This window comes from Haemaphysalis longicornis, unplaced genomic scaffold, assembly GCF_048455015.1.
Source record: "Haemaphysalis longicornis isolate Haplotype H1 unplaced genomic scaffold, Haemaphysalis longicornis Haplotype H1 scaffold_9, whole genome shotgun sequence".
Lineage (NCBI taxonomy): Eukaryota > Metazoa > Arthropoda > Arachnida > Ixodida > Ixodidae > Haemaphysalis > Haemaphysalis longicornis.
Window position 1 is genome coordinate 9134616 of NW_027526460.1, and position 22766 is coordinate 9157381.

Consider the following 22766-nt stretch of genomic DNA (forward strand, 5'->3'; position numbering starts at 1 on the left):
ACACTGCACCTCTAATAGGCCGCCAACGCCACCAGTAGTTCCAACTAAAATCATTTTTCGACGAATGTGACATGGTGCCAGGCTTTCTCCTCATCACATATAGGTAATTGTGCCGGTAAATATTCCAAGACGAGTGACATCATCTGCTCATGTGCGGAGTAAATGCTGGCATGCTCACAGTCTGTGGTTGGGGCCCTTCTCTAAAGCAACACCAGAGTCCTTCAATGCAACACCTTTCGCATTTAATGTATGTCCAGCAAAGCGGTTAACCATTCTATTTTCCCTTACTGCTCATTGCAGAGCTCTCAGTACCTGTAGGGATCAAGTGTTGCATTGAGGCACATGGGACCATGAGGTTGGTAATAGCTGGGTACTGGTATTATACAAAATTCATGTTCAGTTCATGTCCCAAAATTCATGTCCCAAAAGCCAGTTGCGTGCAACAGAGGCTGAGCTCGATCAAGGAGCAACTTTTTACGAAACCCATTTCGTTAGGGCCCTTTTACAGCACTGAGAAAGGAAAACCAGCGATAGCAAACCTGCACATTGGCAATTTTGAACTGACACGTATTCAATTTCAAGCTGAAATGAATTAGGCATGCAATTTTAATAAAAATTATATTCGATAGTCTTAAGCTTATGTAGAGTGAACCGCAGTGGTTTGAAGCTGGACCAGAAGCAGGTGCAACAGGGCAAAGCTGCAGAATGGTGCTGCATTGTCCATCAATGTTTTACAGGATGGGGCCATTGCCGTTGAGGTCATGAGAATGTCATGGCCTGCTTGTGTGAAATATAAGCACAAGTGAAAGAGTGGTTTTGCGTTATTTTTAAGTTTTTGCGAGAGCATTGCAACCACTGTAGGGTGACCACCGTTAGTTGCAGCAAGTCTTCGAGATGAAAATTTGGTTGTGAAGTGCTCGTGCTTTCTTTGCTCGCAGTCAGTTTCTTTTATTATTCCGTGAGCAACAGATTGGGCACGTCGGCAAAAATTTCCGCCGTCGGTCTGTGGATGGAGAATGGCAGAGTGCAAGCAAGGAGGAGCAGCTGGGAGCAGCATTGGCTTTAGTGGCGCTATGTCTGCAGCCCAATCAATGTTCCCCTTGTCAGGCCATGTCTCGTCACCGCTTGAATGCGCTGTAAAATGGAATGGGCAGTGAGTGTAGAGCCAAGCATACGAGCAGGTGGAAAAAGAGGATGTAATGGGAATTACAGCGATGAAATTCCGATATGCTGGTTCTGGTGGACAACAAATAAAGAAACGACACATAGCCAGTGCCACTGCTAAAACCATAGATTTTCTTAGAAAATATACAGTAAGAACCTCTATGGCTAAAACGAATAAAGGCGACTGCTGAGGCAGGTAGAACGCAATGCACGTTTGGTACGGTGTGTGAGGGGCACGAGAGGGATTAGATGCTCCTTCCTTAACAGGGCCATGAAGACAGAATACAACTTTAACTTGAAAGAACTAGGCTTCAGTACCTCACGTAACTCCACTCCAGCCATGAAAGACATTTTTGAACCGAAAAAAAAAAAAAAACGTATTGAAATACTTTAAAATTTCGCGTTACAGTGACGTGTTAGCCCTCAATCACTCAGCCATTTTTCACCCCGTCACGTCACCATCACGTTGCCGTCTTCCCTCATGGGCGACGGTTTCTCGGTTTCTCGGATGATTTCTCGCCGAAAACGGTGCGACAGTGACAGGAGGCCGAGCTCTACGTTTCCGTTCTGTCAACGCGACGGGACCGCACCCCGTGGTAAACCAGTCAATCAGAAAACAAATTTTTATGGCTAAATTTAGCAAAAAGTGAGCACACGTAAAAATCTAAGCCATTTTTTTTACTTTTCAGATTAAGCACGCTCAATCAGCTCAATTCTAGGCTATACTGATCACTAGGCAGATGACCCTGTACTCTGACGGAGAGCTCCAGTACAAATGCTACTGCGTTTGCGTCTCCGTCGCGGTTTCTTGACGTGATGATGCCGTGACGGAGATGACGACGGCTGTGTGAATGAGGGCTAATAGGCAGGATCCAGTGACGTCATATAGGCCAGCACTAAAAGATCATTTTTTTTTTGTGTTAACTGCACGTTAGCATTGAAGTGATGGAGTCAAGTGGAACCAGAGGCCCCTCCAATCGTCCACTCATGTAGCTTAGCGATCGGTTGGCTCGGCAGCCGCCAATCGCACATTCAAGATTCTGTGACGTCATAGAAAAGTTGCCGGAAAGTGGCTAGGGAGTCGCCACTGCCTCACATATTTTGTTTAATATCTCCACTATTTGTTCAAAGTTTGTGATAAAATTGGCATAGTTGGGATCGGGACAAAACAGTCTCTAATGAACCAAAAGTGTATTTTGTCTTCATGGTCCCTTTCCTTGATATTATCACAGTATTCTTTCCTCCATGTATCACAATAAACCGACCATTACTCCATTAATTTTCTACATTTTTTTCTTATTTATGCCGAAACACAGAACTTGTACACTTTTTTCACCGCATCATTATGCTTAGACTGCATGCCAGCCAAGACATCGCCATACCGAAATCGAAACCGAGCAACGGAAGTGACGTCGTGGCGTGACTGGCTTCCGCCTGCACATTGCGTTAGATTCGTTTCTTTCGCGTTCGCTTTCGCGCATTGCGAAGATGGCTAGCGAAGATGTAGCTGTGAAACGGGTAGCCCTGTGTTCAGCTGTGTTTGCGGGCTTCGCGTACGTCGGTTACTCGATTTTGAAATCAGCGTTTTGTTTCAAAGGCAATGGGAGAGATGATAAAGGTGAGCCTACCGCAACGTTGCGGCACTGTCATCCAATCCGCCGCGCGTACGGGATCACAAGCTGCCGGCGGTTCGTTTATTTATTCGCGCAGAGAGAAAGAAATCATGAAGTTATTATGTGGGTGCTCTGCGTGAGTGGCACGCCTCATAGAACGATGGAACGGGGATGACGACCGACTTTGTCAGTGTATTATAGACAGTCCTGGTTCTCTTCTGCGATTGATGAATGTCATGTTGTGGTCATCGTTTGATGTTTATTGATCGGCATGCCCAAGTCATGACATATACCTATCTCAGTTTGTTTGAGCAGTGAAGCGAACGGTATCTCCCATACAACAACTTGTGTTTAGTGTTCTAGTGTCCTAGAAAACGAGTGACCTTGTATGGGCGCAAAGATCGATAAATGCGTGAGTTCCGATCTATTGCAATACATTGTCATAGGAGTCACGTTCCTTCTCTACCTGGTACATTTATGGCGTTATCTGTTGCCCTACCACAGAAAGGCATGCGAGCTGTATGTGGTGCTTTTTGCCTGTTCGAATCGCGAAGCGGGAGTTGTTGTTTTGGTTGGCTGATTGGTGATTGGTATGCGCCAGCTCGGAGATTGACCAGAAGAAACGAAGTGCATAAACATTGGCATTTTTGAAGCACATCAATGTATTCTTTGAAGTGTTATTGTCTTTGAGCGGATGTTTCACATGCAAACATTTTTTTATTGTCCAGCACGAAAACTGGTGAAATTGAAAAAGAAAAAGAAGCACAAAGCCGAGCAGCAAGGTATGTAAATAATATCGCAAATATTAAGTTGCTATACTGGTTTCATCTAAACTATGGCTCGTTGAGAAAATACAGAAGGAAAATAGATTCCTAAGCATATTCTGCACATCATACTGAGGGTCTCGGTTCTGGCAGCATTGAAGGTGAAAGGTAGCATAAGATGTGTCTCCAGTCTGTCAACTGCTCATGACAGGCTTTAGACGCGCGAGTCAGAGCCCGGAGGTTAAAAAGAAGGTCCCCTTCAACCTGTGTTGTCATAGTGGCGCTGGCTACCACCCTCAAGTGTAATTTATTTTTGCTAAATATAAATACCCCAGAAAGTGCACAATTGCCCCGGTAACCAAATTCGTAAGGCATCTGAGATCTAATCTGAAGGCGTGGGTTTGTTCCCCACTCTGGATGCGCGTTTTTCTTCACTTTATCTCCTATATAAATTTGAAGTGCTAACTTCACTAATCGTAGTAAAAAAGCAATTCCTGTATGCCTCCCTCAGTGTTGTAGACTGCCGGCCTTTCCTTATGTGTGTGTGTAAATATACACACATACACGCAGGACAGAGATATATGAGATGACGGATTCTGTAAGTTTATGTGTATACACATACCATGCATTGGTCACTTCAGCCTACGTAGTTGCAGTTTTTGCAGCATGTTTTAACCATTTGCAAATGCATTTCTCAGCACTAATAAAAATTGACACCTCTTGTGGCATTCAGCATTTAAGACGCGCTACACACACATTTGTGCTGTTGTTCCGGATGGGTATCCTTAACAGCAGGGGTACAGATTCACAAACGTGCTATTTGGATATTTTCATTCCGTGTGCACAAACCATGAAGAGATACCCAAGCTTGCACGACTTTTTATTGAATGATGCTTTATGCTGACTTGTACACCTATACCATGTCGACACACATTGCACAATGCATGATTAGCATTATGTGACGTGCCAAAAAGACACCATAAAATTCGTTAGTGTAAAGAGACACCATCGACCCTTTCTATCTTTGAGGAAAGGGGAGAAAGGTGATGCATGTAGCTGAATTTAACTCTCAGCACTATTTTTAAGGAGCCACGAAAGTGTAGGAACAGGTTTATCTTTATCATTGGATTACAGTGCCACGAACACATATATTACTCGCTGCAGCAGTAGTTAACACAGAAATTTGTCAAAAGCGCGAAAACAGCTATCACCGCCCCATTTTCCCACACTATGATTTGTGACATCATGAATCGTGAATGGTGAAACGTTGTTGGTTGAGCTTATTTAAGCATTTTTCCAAAACAAACAGCAAGGCAGGCACTAATAAATTTATAATGTGGGGTGGAACTTCTGCTGCGTGTGTTTTTTTAAATGGCAGAATTCAGCTCTTAAAGGTTTGGAAGCAGGTTCTCTGATAGCAACGTTGGTAAAATTTGTTTTAGTTTTGATTTCAGCCAATGCTTCGCATTGTTGTACAAGTACAGTAAAAAAATTTATGGGAGTGATTGTGGAAGCCATTGCCCCTTGTTAGTGCCAGTGTTTATTAATACACTACAACGAGCAGCTGAACTCCAAGATTGCTGGCGCAATCGGTTACATGGCTTGTTTTGCTGAGCACAAGGACACGAGTTGGATTCCCGGTTGCGGCGGCCGCTTTTCTGATGGAGGCGAAAAGCAAAAACACCCGTGTGTTCGAGATTTCGGTGCACGTTGAAAATCCCCAGGTGGTATAAATTAATCCAGAGCCCTCCACTACGGCGCGCCTACTCGCTTGTGAAGCGTCGGCACGTTAAGCCCCCCAATCAATCAATACACGACTTGTTTGGTAGTCAGCCGCCATGCTGTGGAATCATGCACATATTTTCTACTGCTTCCTTTGGACGGCAGCACCTTCGTGCTTGAATTAGCTTGAATGACTTTGTGAACTGCAAAAACCTCTTCATGATGTGGCGATCTATGTTGCATCACGTAAATATATATGGGAAACAAAATAGAAACGGCCAGCTCTAAGCTTTCATTATTCATTTCTGTGCAAACAAGACTTAATTTGTAACCGAAAAGATGCACGTTCGATTCCCAGCCACGGCGGCCGCTTTTCTGATGGAGGCGACAAGCAAAAACGTCTGTGTGTTCGAGATATTGGTGCACGTTAAGATCCTCAGGTGGTCAAAATTAATCCGGAGCCCTCCACTACGGTGCGCCGCATCACCTATTTAGAGTCAGTGCATTAAACCCCATAATCAATCAATTTGTATCTGGAAAAAAAAAGGCCAAAGCTGCTTTGAAAGGAAAAAGTGGAATCCTTAGTTAAAGCAAAGAAATCGTTCAGCCTTTTTTGTTCCTTCAAGTGCAATGGATTTTTGTGAATATTTAGGCACTATGTATATTGGGACTGTTGCTTGTACAGCTCTCTAGCTGTAAAAATTCAACTAAACACTTTTCTCATCAGTGTAACTAAATGGCTTCTTCTGACCCGTTTAACAAACGGTCATGTCGCAGGGAGACAGCACTTGTTGCCTAAAGTTTGCATGCTCCTGACTGCCGTCGTTGGTTACAGAGCGCGACATGAGCCACCGCTCGAGCCAGACGGACCTGAGCGTGCCGCCCGAAGACTACATCACCAACTCCCCGGCCGAGCTGCACTTCATCCCCAAGTCGGTGCGCGACAAGGTGCGGGAGCTGAACCTGAAGGCGCGCATGTTCGACGACCAGTACTTTGCGCGCATCTTCAAGCCGCGCAGCCTGCAGAGCTCCCCGTGGGGCTCGCCCAAGGCCCTGAGCCCCGTGGCCGACAGCAGCGCCAACAACTGCTACCTCAGCCGCTCGGCCGAGAACGTCCACATCGTGCCCACCTCGCCTCTGCGCAGGAAGCACTCGGGCGGGAAGTCGTCGCGGCACCCGTCCCGAGCGTCGCAGCACTGGCAGTGTAACGACCTCAGTGCGAACCACGTCAAGGAGAAGAGCCTCTACTGCGCAGTTGTCAAGGATACCGACGAGCTCCTGCAAGAAGTGCTCCACGGGCTGTACAACAAGGCGCGGGTGATGACTCTCTACGAAGCGAAGTGCCTGGCGACTTTGCTGATGTCGGGGAACGAAGACGTCCTCGTGAAGACCCTGACAACCATGTCGAATTGCGCGGCTTTCACCATCAATCAGGTCGGCTATGGGACCATCTCGTTGCATGTCATTAAGAAGTTTGCTTCTTCGTCAAACTAAACAATGGGCCCACATACACACTAAAATACTTAGCAGCTTTTCAGATTCTTTCAGTTTAGCATCAATGTGGCAACCTTTCGGCATGACAAAAGCTTGTTTCAATAGAAAAAGCTCTACACAAAATTTAGCAAAATGCTTCTTTCTAGTTTTATTTGCTATTTGAACTGTTGTGTATTTTGTCACTGCAGTTTAGTGTATTGGCCCAAATTAATCCACACACGTCCACTACAAGGCCTTCATTACACAGACAAGGCGTGTGTTAAGCATGCAAATCAATTTTATGTGTTGTTTTTTTCTAAGGGCTTCACTGAAAATAAGTGTGGGCAATAGACAGGCATCAGTTGAGAAAAGCTACCTTATGATCATAGTAGTAGTCAGCAGTAAGGTGCACAGGACATGTGCTTGGAACATAAAGGAGCCTTCATGTTGTGTTTTGGCCGCTTTACTAGATACGCTGGGGCTCCTTCATATTCTGCCTCGGGCTCACTGCAGGCTCATTGAGAAACAATCTGGCACTCGTTTTTCACATACATATCTATGGCATGGGGAATCCTCAGACTACCTGTGGACTATCCACGGTGAGCTGGAGACTAAATCAAAGAGCCCGACTCTACTCGATACATTCATCTCAGTCATTTCAACGTGTCTATCATAGTCATAGGGTCCATTCAATTAACCCTGCACCACTTCAACCAGCTCACAGCGGTGCAAAGCCGGTTCCGCCATCCTGCATAATCGGCGGAACCAGACCTGCACTTCTTTCGTTTGCTCCTGCACCTCCTCGGCAGGGAGTGCAGGTAAAGCCAATGAACTCGTCCTGCACCCGTCGGCTTCACCGGTGAATGGAATGGTGCAGTTCAGGTGCTGTGAGCGGCACCACTGAAACGAACGGTGAAGTGCTGCACCGCATGAACTGGTTCGCGGGGTGCAGGTGTAACTAACGGACCTATAGTGAGTGCCCAAACATCCAGTTCTGTCAGTGTGCTGCGAACACAGTGTGCAAAGTCAGGAGCTCTTTGTTCTTCGCTCCCCAGGACTACCTGTGTGATGTCGGTTGCCTGCCGCTGCTGAAGGACCTCCTGGACCACGACTGCATCGCAGTGCAAGTGGCAGCCACGCAAGCCATTGCCAACATGGCTGTCAACGAGAGGAACCAAAGGCTCTTGCAGGCAAGGCTTTTCCAAATGAGCCCCTCTTGTGCAAATTTATATTTCACTTATTTTTGGGATACTCTGCCAGATGGACTTGACTTCCCTTATTTGTGCTATGTTCGTTGGCTTTTTTCTTTGCTCCTGAAAAAAATATAGCTGCCAACGGCCACCTTGCGAGTTTATTGTGCTACACCTGACTTACACAACACGAAAGTTCATTTTAGCAAATGCCTACAATTGCACACCTTGTCAACTTGTAGAGTGGACAACATTTCGCTATTACAACGCATGCCTTTGTAGCTCCAGATGTATGCCCATGCTTGCACGACACATAATCTGCACTCGCAATGGCAAGGACAGTACCCTACAAGTATGTCAGGGTGCTCATCTGCTTTTGGCCAATTACCTACATCTGCATGTGTGACATGTACATTTCCGGGCTTTGGACTTTTTTCCCATTGGTTTAGGCCATGCTGTGGGAATTATTGGACTTTGAAAGTCATTATACTCACATAGCCGAGCGTCATCAGCTTGGTTCAATCAAATTGGTTTAAACCATCCACATATCTTGTGGAGTCACTTTTCTTGTTCTTATTTTCCTTCAGGGGGACATGGATACATTGAGTTTCTTGCTTTGCACCTCTAGTGGATAGGCCCAGCTACACCACACCAGCGCCTGGATGCTGGCCAGTACTCCCATTAAAGCAGCCAAGGGACCCTTCAAATCTATGTTTATCGAGAAGATCTCGCTAGCACAACGATTCTTAGATTGCAAAACTGTGTTCCCCGGTATGAGTTACTTTTTTTGGAGTGCATAATTAAGGTAGTGATTAAGTGCTTGCCCCGCTGTAGAACTACCAGGTTACGGGTGACAGCGTTGTTTACATGAGAGCCGAGTGCAGGCTACCCCGAAACCAGTACTCGTGAGAATTTACGGCACAGATCTGGTGTCTCAAGAAGCGGGAATCTCATTGACCACTGCAGCCGTGCATCCCGCTGCTGCTGTCGGCGGCGGTGTCCCGGGACGGGGGCCGCTACCTGCAGACGGTGTCGCTGCTGTGCCTGACCAACCTGGCGCTGAGCGACGAGACGCACGAGGCCTTCCGCGGCCGCCTGCACCACCTGGGCCTCCTGGTGGAGACAGCTGACGACGCCGTGCGGCTGCAGACCCTCAAGCTGCTCGTCAACCTCTCCTGCAACACCCGCATGGTGCCCTTCCTGCTGGCCGCCAAGGTACGGCCCGTCCGGCAGCATGCGCATTTTCAGGCCTGGGCGGGCACCGTTGGGTATGTGGGACACAGTAATAGTTTAGGCGGGTAACATGTTAGAGCTTCCTGTTACAAAGAGCAAATGTTCGAGACCGGCGTTTCTTTTTTTTTTCTTCTTCTTCTATGTGGCTTAGACTAGCCTTTAGTTTCCAGCGATTGAAATTATAGTTTTAATTGTTGTGTTTGCTAGGATAGGTTAGGTTGTGTTAGGTTTGGTTAGAGAGAGTGAAGTACAGGTGCAGATGGTGCATTACACAAAGAAATGGAGCCAGATGACATATTACGGAATGCCAAGTCTTGTCATGTACTGTAATGTCTTTCACTGCACTTGAATTCAAACTGTGCCAGAAAGTGGTTCGATGTAATCAATAATTCGAAATACAAAATGCACATTGCATATGGATGCTCAGACTGTTTGATATAAGCTATCATTCAAAATATCCAAGTTTCATATAAAGTTCGCCTGCGTCCTGTACTGTTTAATGCGGTACAAAATAAAAATAGAGGATCTGACAAGGGAAACATTGCTTAGTGAAAAGAAATGTGAACATCATTCTGCAGGGGGTATCAGCTGTAGCCTGTCTAACCTGCAGTTGTTTACCTCTGTAGCCCAGCTGAAAGCCTGGTTTTCATTGCTTTTTGTTATTTTTTAACCTATGTGCTTGAGATTTACACATTGAGTGTATTTCAACATCCTGAGCACAAATATGCAGTCAGTTCTCGTCTAGGGGGTGTAAGTTTAGAGTTGTGCAACATGTTATGTCACTCCGTTTCGGGCAATTTTTTTATTATGTACCTATGAAATACGCAAATAGCTTTTATCCCTTTGTGCTCTAGAAGGACCAAGGAATGCAACTATACCACTGCAGTAATTTTAGCATGGTTTCTGCAAACACTGTAAAATTCGTAAATGTCAGGTCATCAATTTACAATGTTTTCGTAAAACTAACGCATAAAATCTTGTGCCATCAAAAAAAAAAATCTGTACTTTTGTGGTTTTATTGCACTGTTCAGTTCATAAGCTTTCAAATGCAGCAAAAATGATGTAAATCGAACCTGTACATCACAAGATATTGTACCCGACAGCTGACCATGTGGGAAAAAAATTGGTTCTGAGAAAACAGGGCACGAAGTTTGCAAACATAGGCAAAAATGGTCATTTAGGCGACTTCAAAGGGCGACAGCTTTGTGAATACTTATGATACAGCTATGATATTTTGCAGGTACATTCTTTGGGACGTGTAGACTGCAAATAAAATTATTACAGAAAATTGATTTTTTGGCATATTTTCGGTCCTCAAGACCAGTGTCCCCCCTTAAGCCAAACTTGATTTGATTGATTGTAGGGTTTAACGCGCCGACGCAACGCAGGCGATGAGGCACGCCGTAGTGGAGGGCTCCGGATTAATTTTGACCACCTGGGGATATTTAATGTGCGCCGAAATCTCGTAAACACGGACGTTTTTGCTTTTCGCCTCCATCAGAAAAGCAGCCGCTGCGGCCGGGAAACAAACCCGCGACCTCGTGCTCAGCAGCGCAACGCCTTAGGCACTGAGCCACTGCGGCAGGTTAAGCCAAACTTACTGAAACCATAATTCTCACAGAGGTCTGCCTAGTAGAATCCTTTCATTTTATCTCCATATTAAAAAATTGGTTACAAGCCTTTTGGTTTGTACATTCATCTAACACAGAACCAGTGATGTTCTGAGTGGGGAATTTTCAGCTGTAACTTATGCCAAGAGGAAAAAAAGGAATCTTTAATAGATGCAGGGAATTTTAGGAGTAGTGGAACAAAAAGAAAAAAATAATGTCAGGAAACCGGACCTCACTTCATTTATTACTTTGTTTTCTTTTAAAAAGTTCCCTAACACCTCGTCAGATTTATGTCAAAGTATCGGCAGTCATGTCCCCACAAGCCATTTGCATCCAAGACCACTTCCAATCCAGTCCATCAAACAGGAGAGAGCATAGAAGAAAGAACACCCAGAAAGAAAGAAATAAATCATATCGGGTGCGCCTTAGTCCGCGTGCTGTCAACAAGAGATGGCGCCAGCAGTCCCAGTGCTGAGCTAAAATATGTTTTGTTTGTTCTCATAAGGGCTGTTTTAACTTAGAGCTTTACTTTGAAAAGCAAGCATGTTGTTGGGTAGAAAACGCGAAATGAATAGTCAAATGCTGCTGAGTGGCAGATGTAGTGGAATTTAGTTCACGCTGAAACTGTGATTCTCCGAAAAGCGTCTGCGTCCGGAAGGCTACGTAAAGTAGACATAGGCGGCACTGGCCAATGCCCAAAACCTAACAGGAATCCACGTAAAGATCTGTCAGCTGTAGAAAGAAAATTCAGTGGAATTGGTAGGGAATTATTGAGAAACCTGCAGGGGGAAATGCTGAAAATAGGGAGTTTCTGAACCGATAAATGGGAATTTTTCTCACCAGTATGGAAAATCACTGCACAGAACATCGTGTTGGTGCCATATACCCAACCAATAGCTTATATGGTCTGGTGTGCTTCATTATGCTGAATTTACTGAGCCTGAAAATGCATAAAGAACTCTTCCCAGATGGCAAAAACTCAATGTCAGTGGAAAAAAAAGAGGGTACCTTTATTTCTAAGGAGATTTTCTTGTTTATGGTGGCCACTTCTAAAATACGTCGAGCACTTCTACTATCAGTGAGCATAAATTTTGAGTTGAAGATGGCTATCAAGGTGCCTGTAAAAACAGCAGTGAAGCTGCCTCCCAGGAACGCCTCCAAACTCTGTTCTCAGGAGCCCTCACCTCATCACATTGATATGGGACTTAGTAGTTCATGACCACTGGGCTTAAAAAGCATCGTCCACAATATGAAAAGCTTTACAGATGCATGAAAATGTTCCTGACGGTTTAATCTTCATAGTTTAGAAACATATCACTTCTGTGCTGAAATAAAAAATACACAAAAATGACTTTTAGTTTAGCTAGCTTGTACTAGATGGTGCTGGCTGTCTGGCGAGCAAGAGTTTTATTCTTTATTTCAGTGCAGAAGTGATGTATCTCTAAAATAAGCAAACGAGGCCGTTTTTTGGAACATTTTTATGCATCTGTAAAGCACTTGGTAAAGTAATATTGGTGCACGATCATTCTTAAAATCGTGGACCACGAATTTGTAAGCCCCATAGGAGTGTGATGGGATGCGAGTCACCTTAAAGGGGCCATGCAGACAAAACACACGTTTGGTTCATTCGAAAGATTGCCTCGCTAAAATCATACTGACGCCATTCTTAACGTAAACTTCACTCAAATGAGCTACATAATTAGGAAAAAAGAGAATGGCCATGCGACCCACTGGCTCATTTCCCGTAACAGAACCTATGATGTCATTCGAGCCAGCTCTGCGATTGGCGGAGGCCGGCACAAGCAGACGCAAATTAGGTAGAGCTTAGAAGCTAGCCGAATAAGCGATTTGCGCTTAAAGGAGTACTGACACTAAATTTCTCGCTTTCAGTTTTTATGCTGTAAAGAATACCTATTGGCCCAGTAATTATGAAAATCGGACCGAAAGCCGTCAGCCGCCAACACAGAATTTATTATAGCACATTTATTGCAACCAGTTTCAAATTCGGCTGCCGCGCGGGAAAATGGCCATTCGAAGGCCAGCCTGCAAGCGGGCCAGTCTGACGTCACGGTCTCACCCGTGATGTCAGGGACGTTCGCCACATCGTCTGCTACGATTGCACATGGCCCGCACTCGCCCGAGCAGTCGACATGTCGTCTGAATCGTCAGACTCGGATGAGTCGCTGCCACCCGACAGACAGAGCAACTTTATTTGGCCAGGCGATTAGGCCGGCAATGTCTTCGCCGTCGTCCCTTTTTTAATATCATTGTGGCTCGAACCGGCGCAAACCGTGATAGCAACAGCTTGTCGCCAATCTTATAATCAATCTGATCGCAAAAAAGAAGCTCCACATGCGAGAAAGTAGATGTTAGTGTGGTGAAAATTGTGCTAGGGGTAGTTACCAGCGCTCAATTTAAAAGCGGTGTTCAGATATTTGCCGCGATGGTAAGCCTACGCTGTCTGGCAGCGGAGGTTCGGCGCTCCGACCCAGCACTGCCAGCACCGCGGTGCGGCGAGTGGTGGAAAGATGGCGCCACCTGTGCGCTAGAATCAAAACAGGCCACGGCAGATGTCTTGGTCACCGATCGCTGAAACGGCAATTATCGCCAAAATAAAGCTCAGTATGCGAAAAAGGGGATGATAGTGTGGTGAAAAGTTGTGTAAGGGATGGTCATTCGCAGTTGTACAGATACCGGCGATCAAATATTCGCCACGATACTAAGCCTGAAGTTCCCAACACCCAAGCTGACCCGAGCAACGCCAAGCCCGCTGGCTTGGGCGACAGTTCTTGCGGCCGCCGCCGCGCACGGACTCAGTCCACGTTTAGCGGCACTTCATGTCGTCGCGTGGAAAATAATGCATCTTGGCGTCGTCGTCGATTTGCTCGGACAGGCTGCCACGAGCAGTACTTCGCATCCCGCGAGCTTGCCATAGCACAACTTGGGCGAGCTCGGCGACGTGCACCGCCGCATCACCGCGGTGCGCGTCGACATCGCGCACCGCGCGGCGCCGGTACCGCGCAGTTTTTGGCACCAGTGCAAGGGAACACCATGCACCAGCCACGAACTGAAGAGCAAAGACGTCGAACACGCAAAGTGAGCAAAGTTTACAAGCATTGCTCACACAGCTACACCTGTACGTCTCCTGCCCAAAGGAATACCACCGACAACAGCAGCGCAGGACATCGTTTCCGGTTCCGAAAACGACTAGGTATATGACGTCACCCTGAACCGGCCAGACACGCCGGCTGATGTTTCGTCACGCCGAAAGCAATTTCGTTAGGGCTGCCGATTTGTGGAAGCTCGCGGCCGGGACAATCAAAATCGATTTCAGATGTGATTCCGGCCTCGGATCGCTGCAAAAATTTCTGTGAGGCATCTGTACAAACTAATGAAGCCAATTATATCATTTTTTAGGCGTCAAAATTTGGTGTCAGTACTCCTTTAAAGGAGCCATGAAGAGAAAATGCAAGTTGGTTTTATTCGAAAGATTTCGTGTTTTATAGTGCCCCCAGCGCTTGTCCGGATACAAACGGTGCTTTATTCACTGAGAAATTAAACAATTTAGGTTAAAATTTTGATTTTCCCGCTCAATCGTGCGTTTTCGTGGTCCCAAATGACATCACAGGAACCGACCGCTCTGCAGCCTAGAATACCTTCATTCACGCATCCGCCGTACAGGGTAGAGACACGTATACGCTGGCGCCGCCATTTTCGGTTGCTCGCTCGCCGCCGAAGCAAGTCATTGTGTCAAAACCGCGCTAAAATTATCGCAGCAACGCGGTTTACTGAAGAAGTTTGAATCATATTGTCTGTTTCGCGTTGCTAGGTCTCGTGGGAAACGGAAAGAATAACGCGTTGAGCCGTTGGCCCAATTGCGGCGGCACGGGACCGTTCAAAGGTTGTCTCCACCCTGTAGCGGTGTTGGTTTGTTCCCGCGTTTCTTTACGTTCCGTAACCTAGATGGCGCCACCATACCGTGGCAAGCGTTTGGTTTGTTTTTGCCCGCATTTAAACCTGGCTTGTTTTTGTTCTGGGAGAAAATATTCGTTCCCTGAAACAGTGCTCGCTCGACAAATGGGGTCACGTAAGACACCGTTGCTTGCGTCAATCGGCCAGTGTCGTCTGCGACAACCCCAAGCCCCGTAGTGCTGTGCAGCTAAACCAAAGCATGCTGTGCACAGTACGAACAGCAGAACGCATCAGTACTTCTATGTTTACATGTGCTTTCGTAACTTCCACTGTTTGTCCCATCATTCCTATTGCTTTGTAAAGAATGTGCCCTAAATTTAAGCGCAAATCGCTCGTTCGTCTAGTTTGTAAGCTCTACCTAATTTGCGTCTGCTTCTGCCAGCCTCCGCCAATCGCAGAGCTTAGCTCATGTGACATCATAGGTTCTGTTGCGGGAAATGAGCTGGTGGGTCGCATGACCATTCCCGTTTTTCCTAATTATGTATCTTATTTGAGCGAAGTTTACGTTAAAAGTGGTGTCAGTTTGATTCTAACGAGACAATCTTTTGAATGAACCAAACTTGTGTTTTCTCTTCATGGCTCCTTTAAGAATGGTGGGATAAACAGTGGAAGTTAAGAAAGTACACGTAAACATAAAAGTACTGATGCGTACTGCTGCTAGTGCTGCGCGTACTATGCTTGTTTTAGCTGCACAGCACTGCGGCTCTTTCAGGTTTTCTCAGACGACACTGGCCGATTGGCGTCAGCGACGGTGTCTTACGGACCACAATTGCTAAGCGAGCACCATGTTTCACGAAGCGATTATTTTCTCCCTGAACAAAAACAAGACAGGTACAAATAGGTCAAAAACAAAGCAAAGGCAGAAAACGGCCCGTTGCGGTATGAAGGCGCCATCTAGGTTGACTAACGGTAAACAAGTCTCCGCTTCACGCCAAGTTTAGCTTGAAGACCCGTTCTTATGATGTCATTGGAGACATCGTTATAACACACGATTTGGCGGAAGAGTCAAAATTTTAACTTAAATGGATTAATTTTGCAGCGAATAAAGCATCGTTTGCTTCCAAGCAAGCGCTGGGGGAATTATAAAAAGCGAAATCTTTCGAATAAAACAGACTGGTATTTTGTCTGCATGGCCCGTTTATAGTAAGCAAAAAGCATTGCATTCGCAGTATCAGCATTTCCTTAGTGTAGCACTGTTGCATCCTTTATTTGCTTCCTCTTGGCAGTGTGCAGCTTCAGACAGTGCGGTAATACTACATCAGGGAAAATTCTGTGAAGCCAGGCGCATTCACAGAACCACCTCTACTGCTGCCACCTAGGTGCAGGGAGATACTCTGACTTGCTGGATTTCTTCTTTGACAGGCACCGCAGAATCTGTTCTCGCTGCTGGAGGACTCGAACCGGGAGGTGATGCTGCGGGTGCTCACGTACCTGGCCAACATTGCCACCTGTGCAGCCAAGAAGCAGCTCAGCCTGCTGGACCTGCCCGCTCAGTACAGGGCGGCAGCACCCGACACGCTGTATGCAGTGCTCTGGGGCAGCCCTTCCAAGGAGGAGCTGCAGGCTAGGACGCGTGCGCTCGTTCTCAGGGCAGACGAGGACATCAGCTTTCAGGCCGGCCGCGTCTTTGAGGCACTCATGAGGTAACTCGCCACCTGGTGCACTCTGTCTGGGCATTCGTGTGATGTAAAATAGTGGTGTTAGAGGTGTAAAGACTAGGTGCAAGCGTGCATGTCTCAGCAAACCTCCAGCTTCTGTTGTGGTCCGGTGGTTCCTATGCACAGGGGTGTAGTCAGCGGAACCTTTGGGAGCACTTGAAGGTTCTGCAAAACACCTTGGTTTCTCAGTGAACATCCCTCGCCAGTTTGTGTTCCTCCTTATCCCTCTTTTTGTTTGAGGCATAAGCTCTTTTTTTTTCATCTTCTTTTTTCTTTTTATATGTACATGGCACGCTATATTTTTGGCTTTGCGCCACTTAGGACTTACATTTGTTAGGTATGTTGTTTCATTGTAAGTGTGGAATTAGAAACAAACACCATGAAGTTTGCACCACGCATCACTGGTAAGTGATGCATGTTGCTTCCTTGTTCGGAACCAAGCTTTTTGTGCTTGCTTCGGGCCTGGTACAGTGATGTTATAAAGTATAAAGCAAACTGAAATTGAAAAACTTATGGTTCAAATGTATGAGGAGTGGGTTTGGGCAGGGTATGCAATTCAAAGGGCAGGCAACAAACAGATGTCGCAAGTAACAGAGTGGTTACAAAGGATCGAGGATCAAGATAATGTGCCTAGAGAGAGAAACTGCTAGCTGGAGTGACACGATACCAAAATTTATAGGCAACGATTATGCTTGACTGAAGGAAAAACACATCAAGCATCTAACAAATTGATTATGCTGGAAGCCGAGAATTCGGGGTCATCCACATTAACTTGCTTACAGCAGTTCTTCATCTTCTCATTAGTAATGTTCGAAAGACCATAAGTGCATCAAATTGACCCCCCCCCCATTTTTTTAGTTAATAAACTTCTACAATGCACGATACATGTATAATACATCTGTGAAATTGAATGCTAAAACGATTAGTTGGAATGGGTGTAAAAATTGCGTCAGAAATGTGAATTCCAGGTTCCTAAATGTTATCAGGAATATTTTCTGTACACTCGGTGGACCTGGTAGTGCCCTTGTGAAAGCTTATTCACCTCTTTCTGCAGGTATAAAGCATTAGTTAAACATAAATGCTTTACTTTTTAAGGTGTCAGGTACCGAAATCACAACATCGATGTACAGATATTTTATATGTGTCAAGTTAATATAGGTGTGGGAATTTAATGGCAAATTACAAGTTTTTCACAATAACAAAATAACAGACAGGCCTGGCACAGCCTGTATTTTGCCAAGAATGGTTAAGAATTTCATTGCCGTATTTACTTTGCTGTCTACCAACCAGAAAAGGCAGTACTGAATCTATTTTTACCGTGTAGCATAGATCACTTGTCTAGTCCGTATATTACAAATTGAGATGTGTATATAAAGTAAGAACAAAACCAGAAGTTACCTCTATAACCCAAAGCTGTGATTGTGAGAAATTGCTTTGAAGGTACTTTGCCATTCACAGTTTTCGAGAATTTAGGGGTGGTTGTGTGGCTCATGTTCGCGTGCAGCATCCAGTTTCTTTTTATTTTGTTACCTTTGGCATACCTGCCAGGTTTCCCGAATTTTCATGGTTTTGTACGGTTGTACGACCGAAACAAAAATCTCACGAAAACGCACCCGTCTTCGGCTTAATCCTTTTCCCAGTATGGCCACAATGCGCCGAAGGTACCTGACAATCCAACCCGACACCATTTGGCATCGTTATCAGTGTGTGAAGTGCTTAAAAAGCGAAGTCGGCCATGCGCAGACGGTGAACCTGTTCGTCCCATTGTTAGTTTACTGTTTATAAAAACGCAGCGCTGCCGCCGCTTTCATTTACGCATGAGCACGGCCGTTCTAAAGATTTAGCAAGTCTCCAGTGGTGTAGCTTGTTGTTAGTTTAGATGAAACAACAATACAGTTCAGTTCCTGCTGTTTTATATTGCGCTTGCAGTACTATTTCCAGGACTTCATGAAAAGGGCAGCGTTAGCAACGTTGTACATTTAAGTGGTGTAGCTTGTTGGTAGTTTGGGCAAAGAAACAGTCATTTCCTGCTATCTTGTAAGTAAACAAAAAAAATGTGTGGAAAGTTACCCATTCTGTTACCCCCGCCCTCGCCCACTTTCTCCCGCCCCTGCCCACCTTCTCCCGCCCTCGGTAAGATCTCCCTAATGCCATCCCGGCAAACCTGGCAGGTATGCTTTGGTAATTTATATATAATCAGCTGCAAATAATTTCACGTTCGAGATAAGCGGTAAGTGACACATTGTTTAGTGCCGCTTTCATTTCACGTGGGGAGCCATTTTTGTAAGCAGTACTCATGATAGAATGGCTTATGGAAATAAGTAATGCAAAGCTAGCAAAATAGTGCTAGGAAAAGCAGCATTTGCAAGAAAGCATGCACAGCCCGCTGAAATGAGTTGAGCGTGTTACGTTTGGAATGGAAAATATTTTTGCACAGTGCTGGCTCGTTTTGAGATATTTCTGGTGCGCTATTGTGTGAAAACATCTTTCAAAAACTGTCCGAGATGTGGCATTTCGCCCTAGAAGTTCTAATTAGAAAATGTGCAACATGCTGTAGGTTGGACCTGCATCTAGGTTTAGAGCTATGGCTGCTTTCGTGTTTTATGTGTTTGTCTTTCTGTGTCGCGTGGTAGAAATAACCCCCCTCTCACTTCCTTTTTGTTGCCTAGACAGCGGATGCCGTGAGAGGTGAGCCAGTTGTCTTGAAAACCAGTTTGAACACACATTTTCGTAAGAGCATCACGCAGTGCGGCTGCCTTCGAATCAGCCTCCTTGCTGAAAAAAGGCCCAAGGAAATCCGCTCCAAAGCTATTCCAATGTTTCGTGCTAGGCCCACGTTCAATGAGTGAAATACCGTAATTTAAGTTTTTGATTTCTTTCTGATGGCGCAGTCATGGTTATCGCTCGATGGCTCTCTTCGGAATTACTTGTTCGCACATGAAGAGGTTTTGTCACGGGGGCATACATATTGTGTTGGCATTTTCAGTTGTTGCTGCACCTATTCGTTGTTGCTGCAGGTGGAAAGTAGTGTGTTTGTCCAACCTGTCTTGGCATTCTAATGAGAGTTGTATAGATTACATTTATTACCTGTTTTAATTATTTGTTGTTTGTTGTTTTTTATGTACCAGAACTAGAATGTTAAATGTTTTAGATGTGGTATTTGTCAGATGTGTGAATGGTGACATTATTGAGTCTATCATTGAACTTTTCGGTTGCTATTCACCATGTATAAGTTTAGTGACAGTCGCATACATGGCAATTGAAATGGCCTGTGTAACAGGGGAATTACACACGCAATACAGAGGCAGATCAAATCGCCAGTTAACAATCAAACTTCTTGCTTTCGGCAACAAATTGGTTTTATTGGCATTTAGCTCTATTTAATTACGGAAGTGTATAAATTAATGAGTAACAACCAAGCAGTGTGGTCTGCACTACGGATACAGAACACCTGACCTTTTCTAGCGACAAACAACTACTGAAAATAAATATCAATGATGACCGGTTTTAAAAGGACACTGAAGTGAATTTGTCAAGCTCCTGTTCTTGCACTGCGTAGACTGGCTCAAATAAGCACACTTTTCATCGTTTATCCGTTCGATAAGGTGGTATTTTATAAAGCCCGAAAGAAGAAAAACTGCCATGCACGGTCTGCACCAGCCGTACCAAATAAAGCAGTGACATCCATACGAGGTGCTACGTGATGGGACGATGTCCAAGATTAGAATTCAAACCAGTTTCGGTTTCGGTTCTGTTCAACAACATGCTTGGCGTCTGACATCATCACTGGCTGGGCATTCTTGATATCTCAGTTATCGGCACAACGCGGTTCTGCCATGTTGTCAGCTGTAAGATGTCTGATGTAAGAACTCGCTCGTGGAGCAATGAACGTTACAGCGCAAAAATGGTGAATTCAGTATCGAAAACATTGCCCTAAAAACAAATAAATCAACTTCAAAAAAACAGACAAAAAAGCGTGCACTATCGGGGATTCGAACTTGTGACTTGCAAAACAAAATACCTAGTGCGCCTGACTACTCTGCCATAAGCCAACGATGCCAGGGGCGGAAATATAAAGTATATATACTGCATAGCCAGTTTACATTTTTATTTAGTTTTAGCATTCTAAGAAGCTTGCATGTCTATTTTTTGAATGACTCTCGTGCAGTAAGTGTCCCCCAAATTTCCACAAATATCTCACCTCTAGCGACTGCATTCCTTAGGCGGAAAAGCATTCACAGGTGTATAGTTGTGCTGCTGACCGCTGTGCTAGTTCACCCAGCTCAAAAAGTGCTCCCGCACTTTGGTTCTATGGTGCACGATAAAGGTTTGGTTCATTTTATTTTTTTAGTACCTATGTCAATTTCTCTGACTCATCTCCTGCCTTCAATTGGCCTTCGGTACTGCTACTCGTGTGCCAGTCAGCGAAGCGTCGTGTGGAGCGGCTTGGACTTAAGCTTAATACAGTCTACAGACTAGCAAACCAAAGGCACATTCTTCCAGGCACAAACGTTTCGTGGCTTAGTTTCAACTGAGTGAACGAACTGCGACAACCCGCCGGCGGCCAGCCGACTAAGCGCTGGGCCCACTGGTTCTGTCGGAGGGTTGGTGAGCCGTGCAGTAGCGCGGTCAAGCCAAGCCATCTCATTTTGACGTCATAGGAAATCAGCAAGGAGGATGCAGAGAGGAGGAGAGCATTTTCGAATTTATTTTTCTACTGAATAACGCGGCGAGTTGTTGAAACATGGCCTAAAGACTCCAGACTACAATTCGTGCTAGTAATCTCGCAATGTTTGCAAATCAATTCAGTGTCCTTTTAAAAGTCGTTTAGTGGTGTTTTCATTATTTCTTGTTGTGCAGTGGTTGCAAGAGCTGCTAAACAAGCTTTTGAGTCTTTGTAACGACACCATACAGTACAGTGCTTTTTTTTTTTTTGCACCCCATGGCTGCAGTGCTAGTCCGGGCAGCTTCACAAATGGGACAACCATGGATTTTTCTTTTTTCTTTCCTGTCAATGAAGGGAAAGTTAAACCACCATTTTATGAAATGCAGCCAATCCAGGCACTGTGATTTTGCGCTGTAATGCACGTCACTTATTGCAACTACAGTGAACAGTGGTAACTTCGTGACCTTCATCGCTTTGCTAAAGCACTGCTGCAAACTTGTTATCCAGACCTGTGTGTATTTCTTTGAGGCCTTTCATTACTATATGGAACAGTGCAATAAAAACATTTGGTTTGATGGAACCCTACCAACGAAAGTCTTGTACAGAAATAAAGTCTCTGTTGTCGCATTTGTGGAATGCTGTATTTGATGACAACGTGAAAGTTTGGAACCCAACCGGTGTCGCAAAAGAACATGATGTGCTTTACGAAGGTTCCTTCTGTGCGCACTTTGTTGCAGGTGTAAGCTATGCAGGGCACTGTTTGAAGATCAAATCCGCTTATGTCATTTGTTTATTTCTCATGTCAGTATTTTTTCCACTCTGTCTTGCAAACTTTTTTTAAAAATAGTGGCAATGGTTTCAATGTTCGTATGGCTGAGACTGGCATGGTGGTTTGTTGCTCACTTGCAAATAATAGAAGCATGCATAGCAGATGTTACTGCTTGGTTCAGTACAGATTCAGCAAACTTGTACTTAGAAAAATGCGTGAGCGTACGTGTACAGCACATGTATATAGGATTCCCTGTATGCTTCCTGTGCGCTTTCCATTTATGTGGTAACCCTGCAGTACTAAGGTCAGTTACACAATTTTTTGGTGTGCGGGAAGATGGAAGTACAAAAAGGAAGAGGGCAATATGCAGTTGAAGCTTTGAAGTTGAGAGATGGCACGACTCTTATCGCTACTGTATAGCCCATTGTACATACGCATCCTCATTGCTACGCTTTTGGCATTGTCGCTTTGTGGTGGCACCGCTGGGCAAATCTAGTTACCTTGCGACCATGTAGACATGCCCACGATTCCATGCGCAGGCTAGTGGAGTAGGTCAAGCTGATCAGCATTCACCACCGAGCTTGAAGTGTAGTGGTTATTCAAAGCACTGCGCGATGCAGGTTTTGTGGCAGTTTAATCACCTAGCTTGGAGTTAAAAGTATGACGCAGTGTGAAATTGTTAAGTTAGCATCCTGCAGTGCTAGCATGTGCTTTCTAGCACAGAACTGTGGTCTGAACGGCCAGCGTCATTGCATTTGTCTGAAATGCGTTGTTGAGATGTCGAGCAGTACTGCTTGTGCGACGTGCACGAGCTGGTGTTACCCTTTGTCGTGTTGCTGTACTGCGTTGTTGACAATAAAAGCCTCGTTAATCAGTTGCGTCTGTCTCGCTTTAATGCCCAATTATGTACACACGACCGCATTCAACAAACA

General features: G+C 45.2%; 1 protein-coding gene across 2 annotated transcripts; it reads left to right on the plus strand.

Annotated features, from left to right (window-relative positions):
* The first annotated feature begins 2609 nt into the window (after positions 1–2609).
* On the plus strand, positions 2610–22708 carry LOC144152521 (armadillo repeat-containing protein 10-like). Of its 2 annotated transcripts, none has more exons than XM_077683816.1 (7): positions 2610–2782; positions 3506–3559; positions 6099–6697; positions 7792–7926; positions 8893–9141; positions 16104–16384; positions 19069–22708. In XM_077683816.1, exons 1-7 carry the CDS (start codon positions 2653–2655, stop codon positions 19082–19084), a joined length of 1464 nt encoding a protein of 487 aa, XP_077539942.1. In that variant the 5' UTR covers positions 2610–2652; the 3' UTR covers positions 19085–22708. The 2 variants fall into 2 exon arrangements, with proteins under 2 accessions (XP_077539942.1, XP_077539941.1); XM_077683815.1 differs by having other exon boundaries at positions 21352–22708.
* Positions 22709–22766: the final 58 nt, after the last annotated feature.

Coding starts and splice junctions, on each gene's coding strand:
- LOC144152521 (XM_077683815.1), top strand. CDS start 2,653: ATGGCTAGCGAAGATGTAGCTGTGAAACGGGTAGCCCTGTGTTCAGCT. Junction 3,560..6,098: donor GCACAAAGCCGAGCAGCAAG/GTATGTAAATAA, acceptor CGTTGGTTACAG/AGCGCGACATGAGCCACCGC. Junction 9,142..16,103: donor CCTTCCTGCTGGCCGCCAAG/GTACGGCCCGTC, acceptor CTTCTTTGACAG/GCACCGCAGAATCTGTTCTC.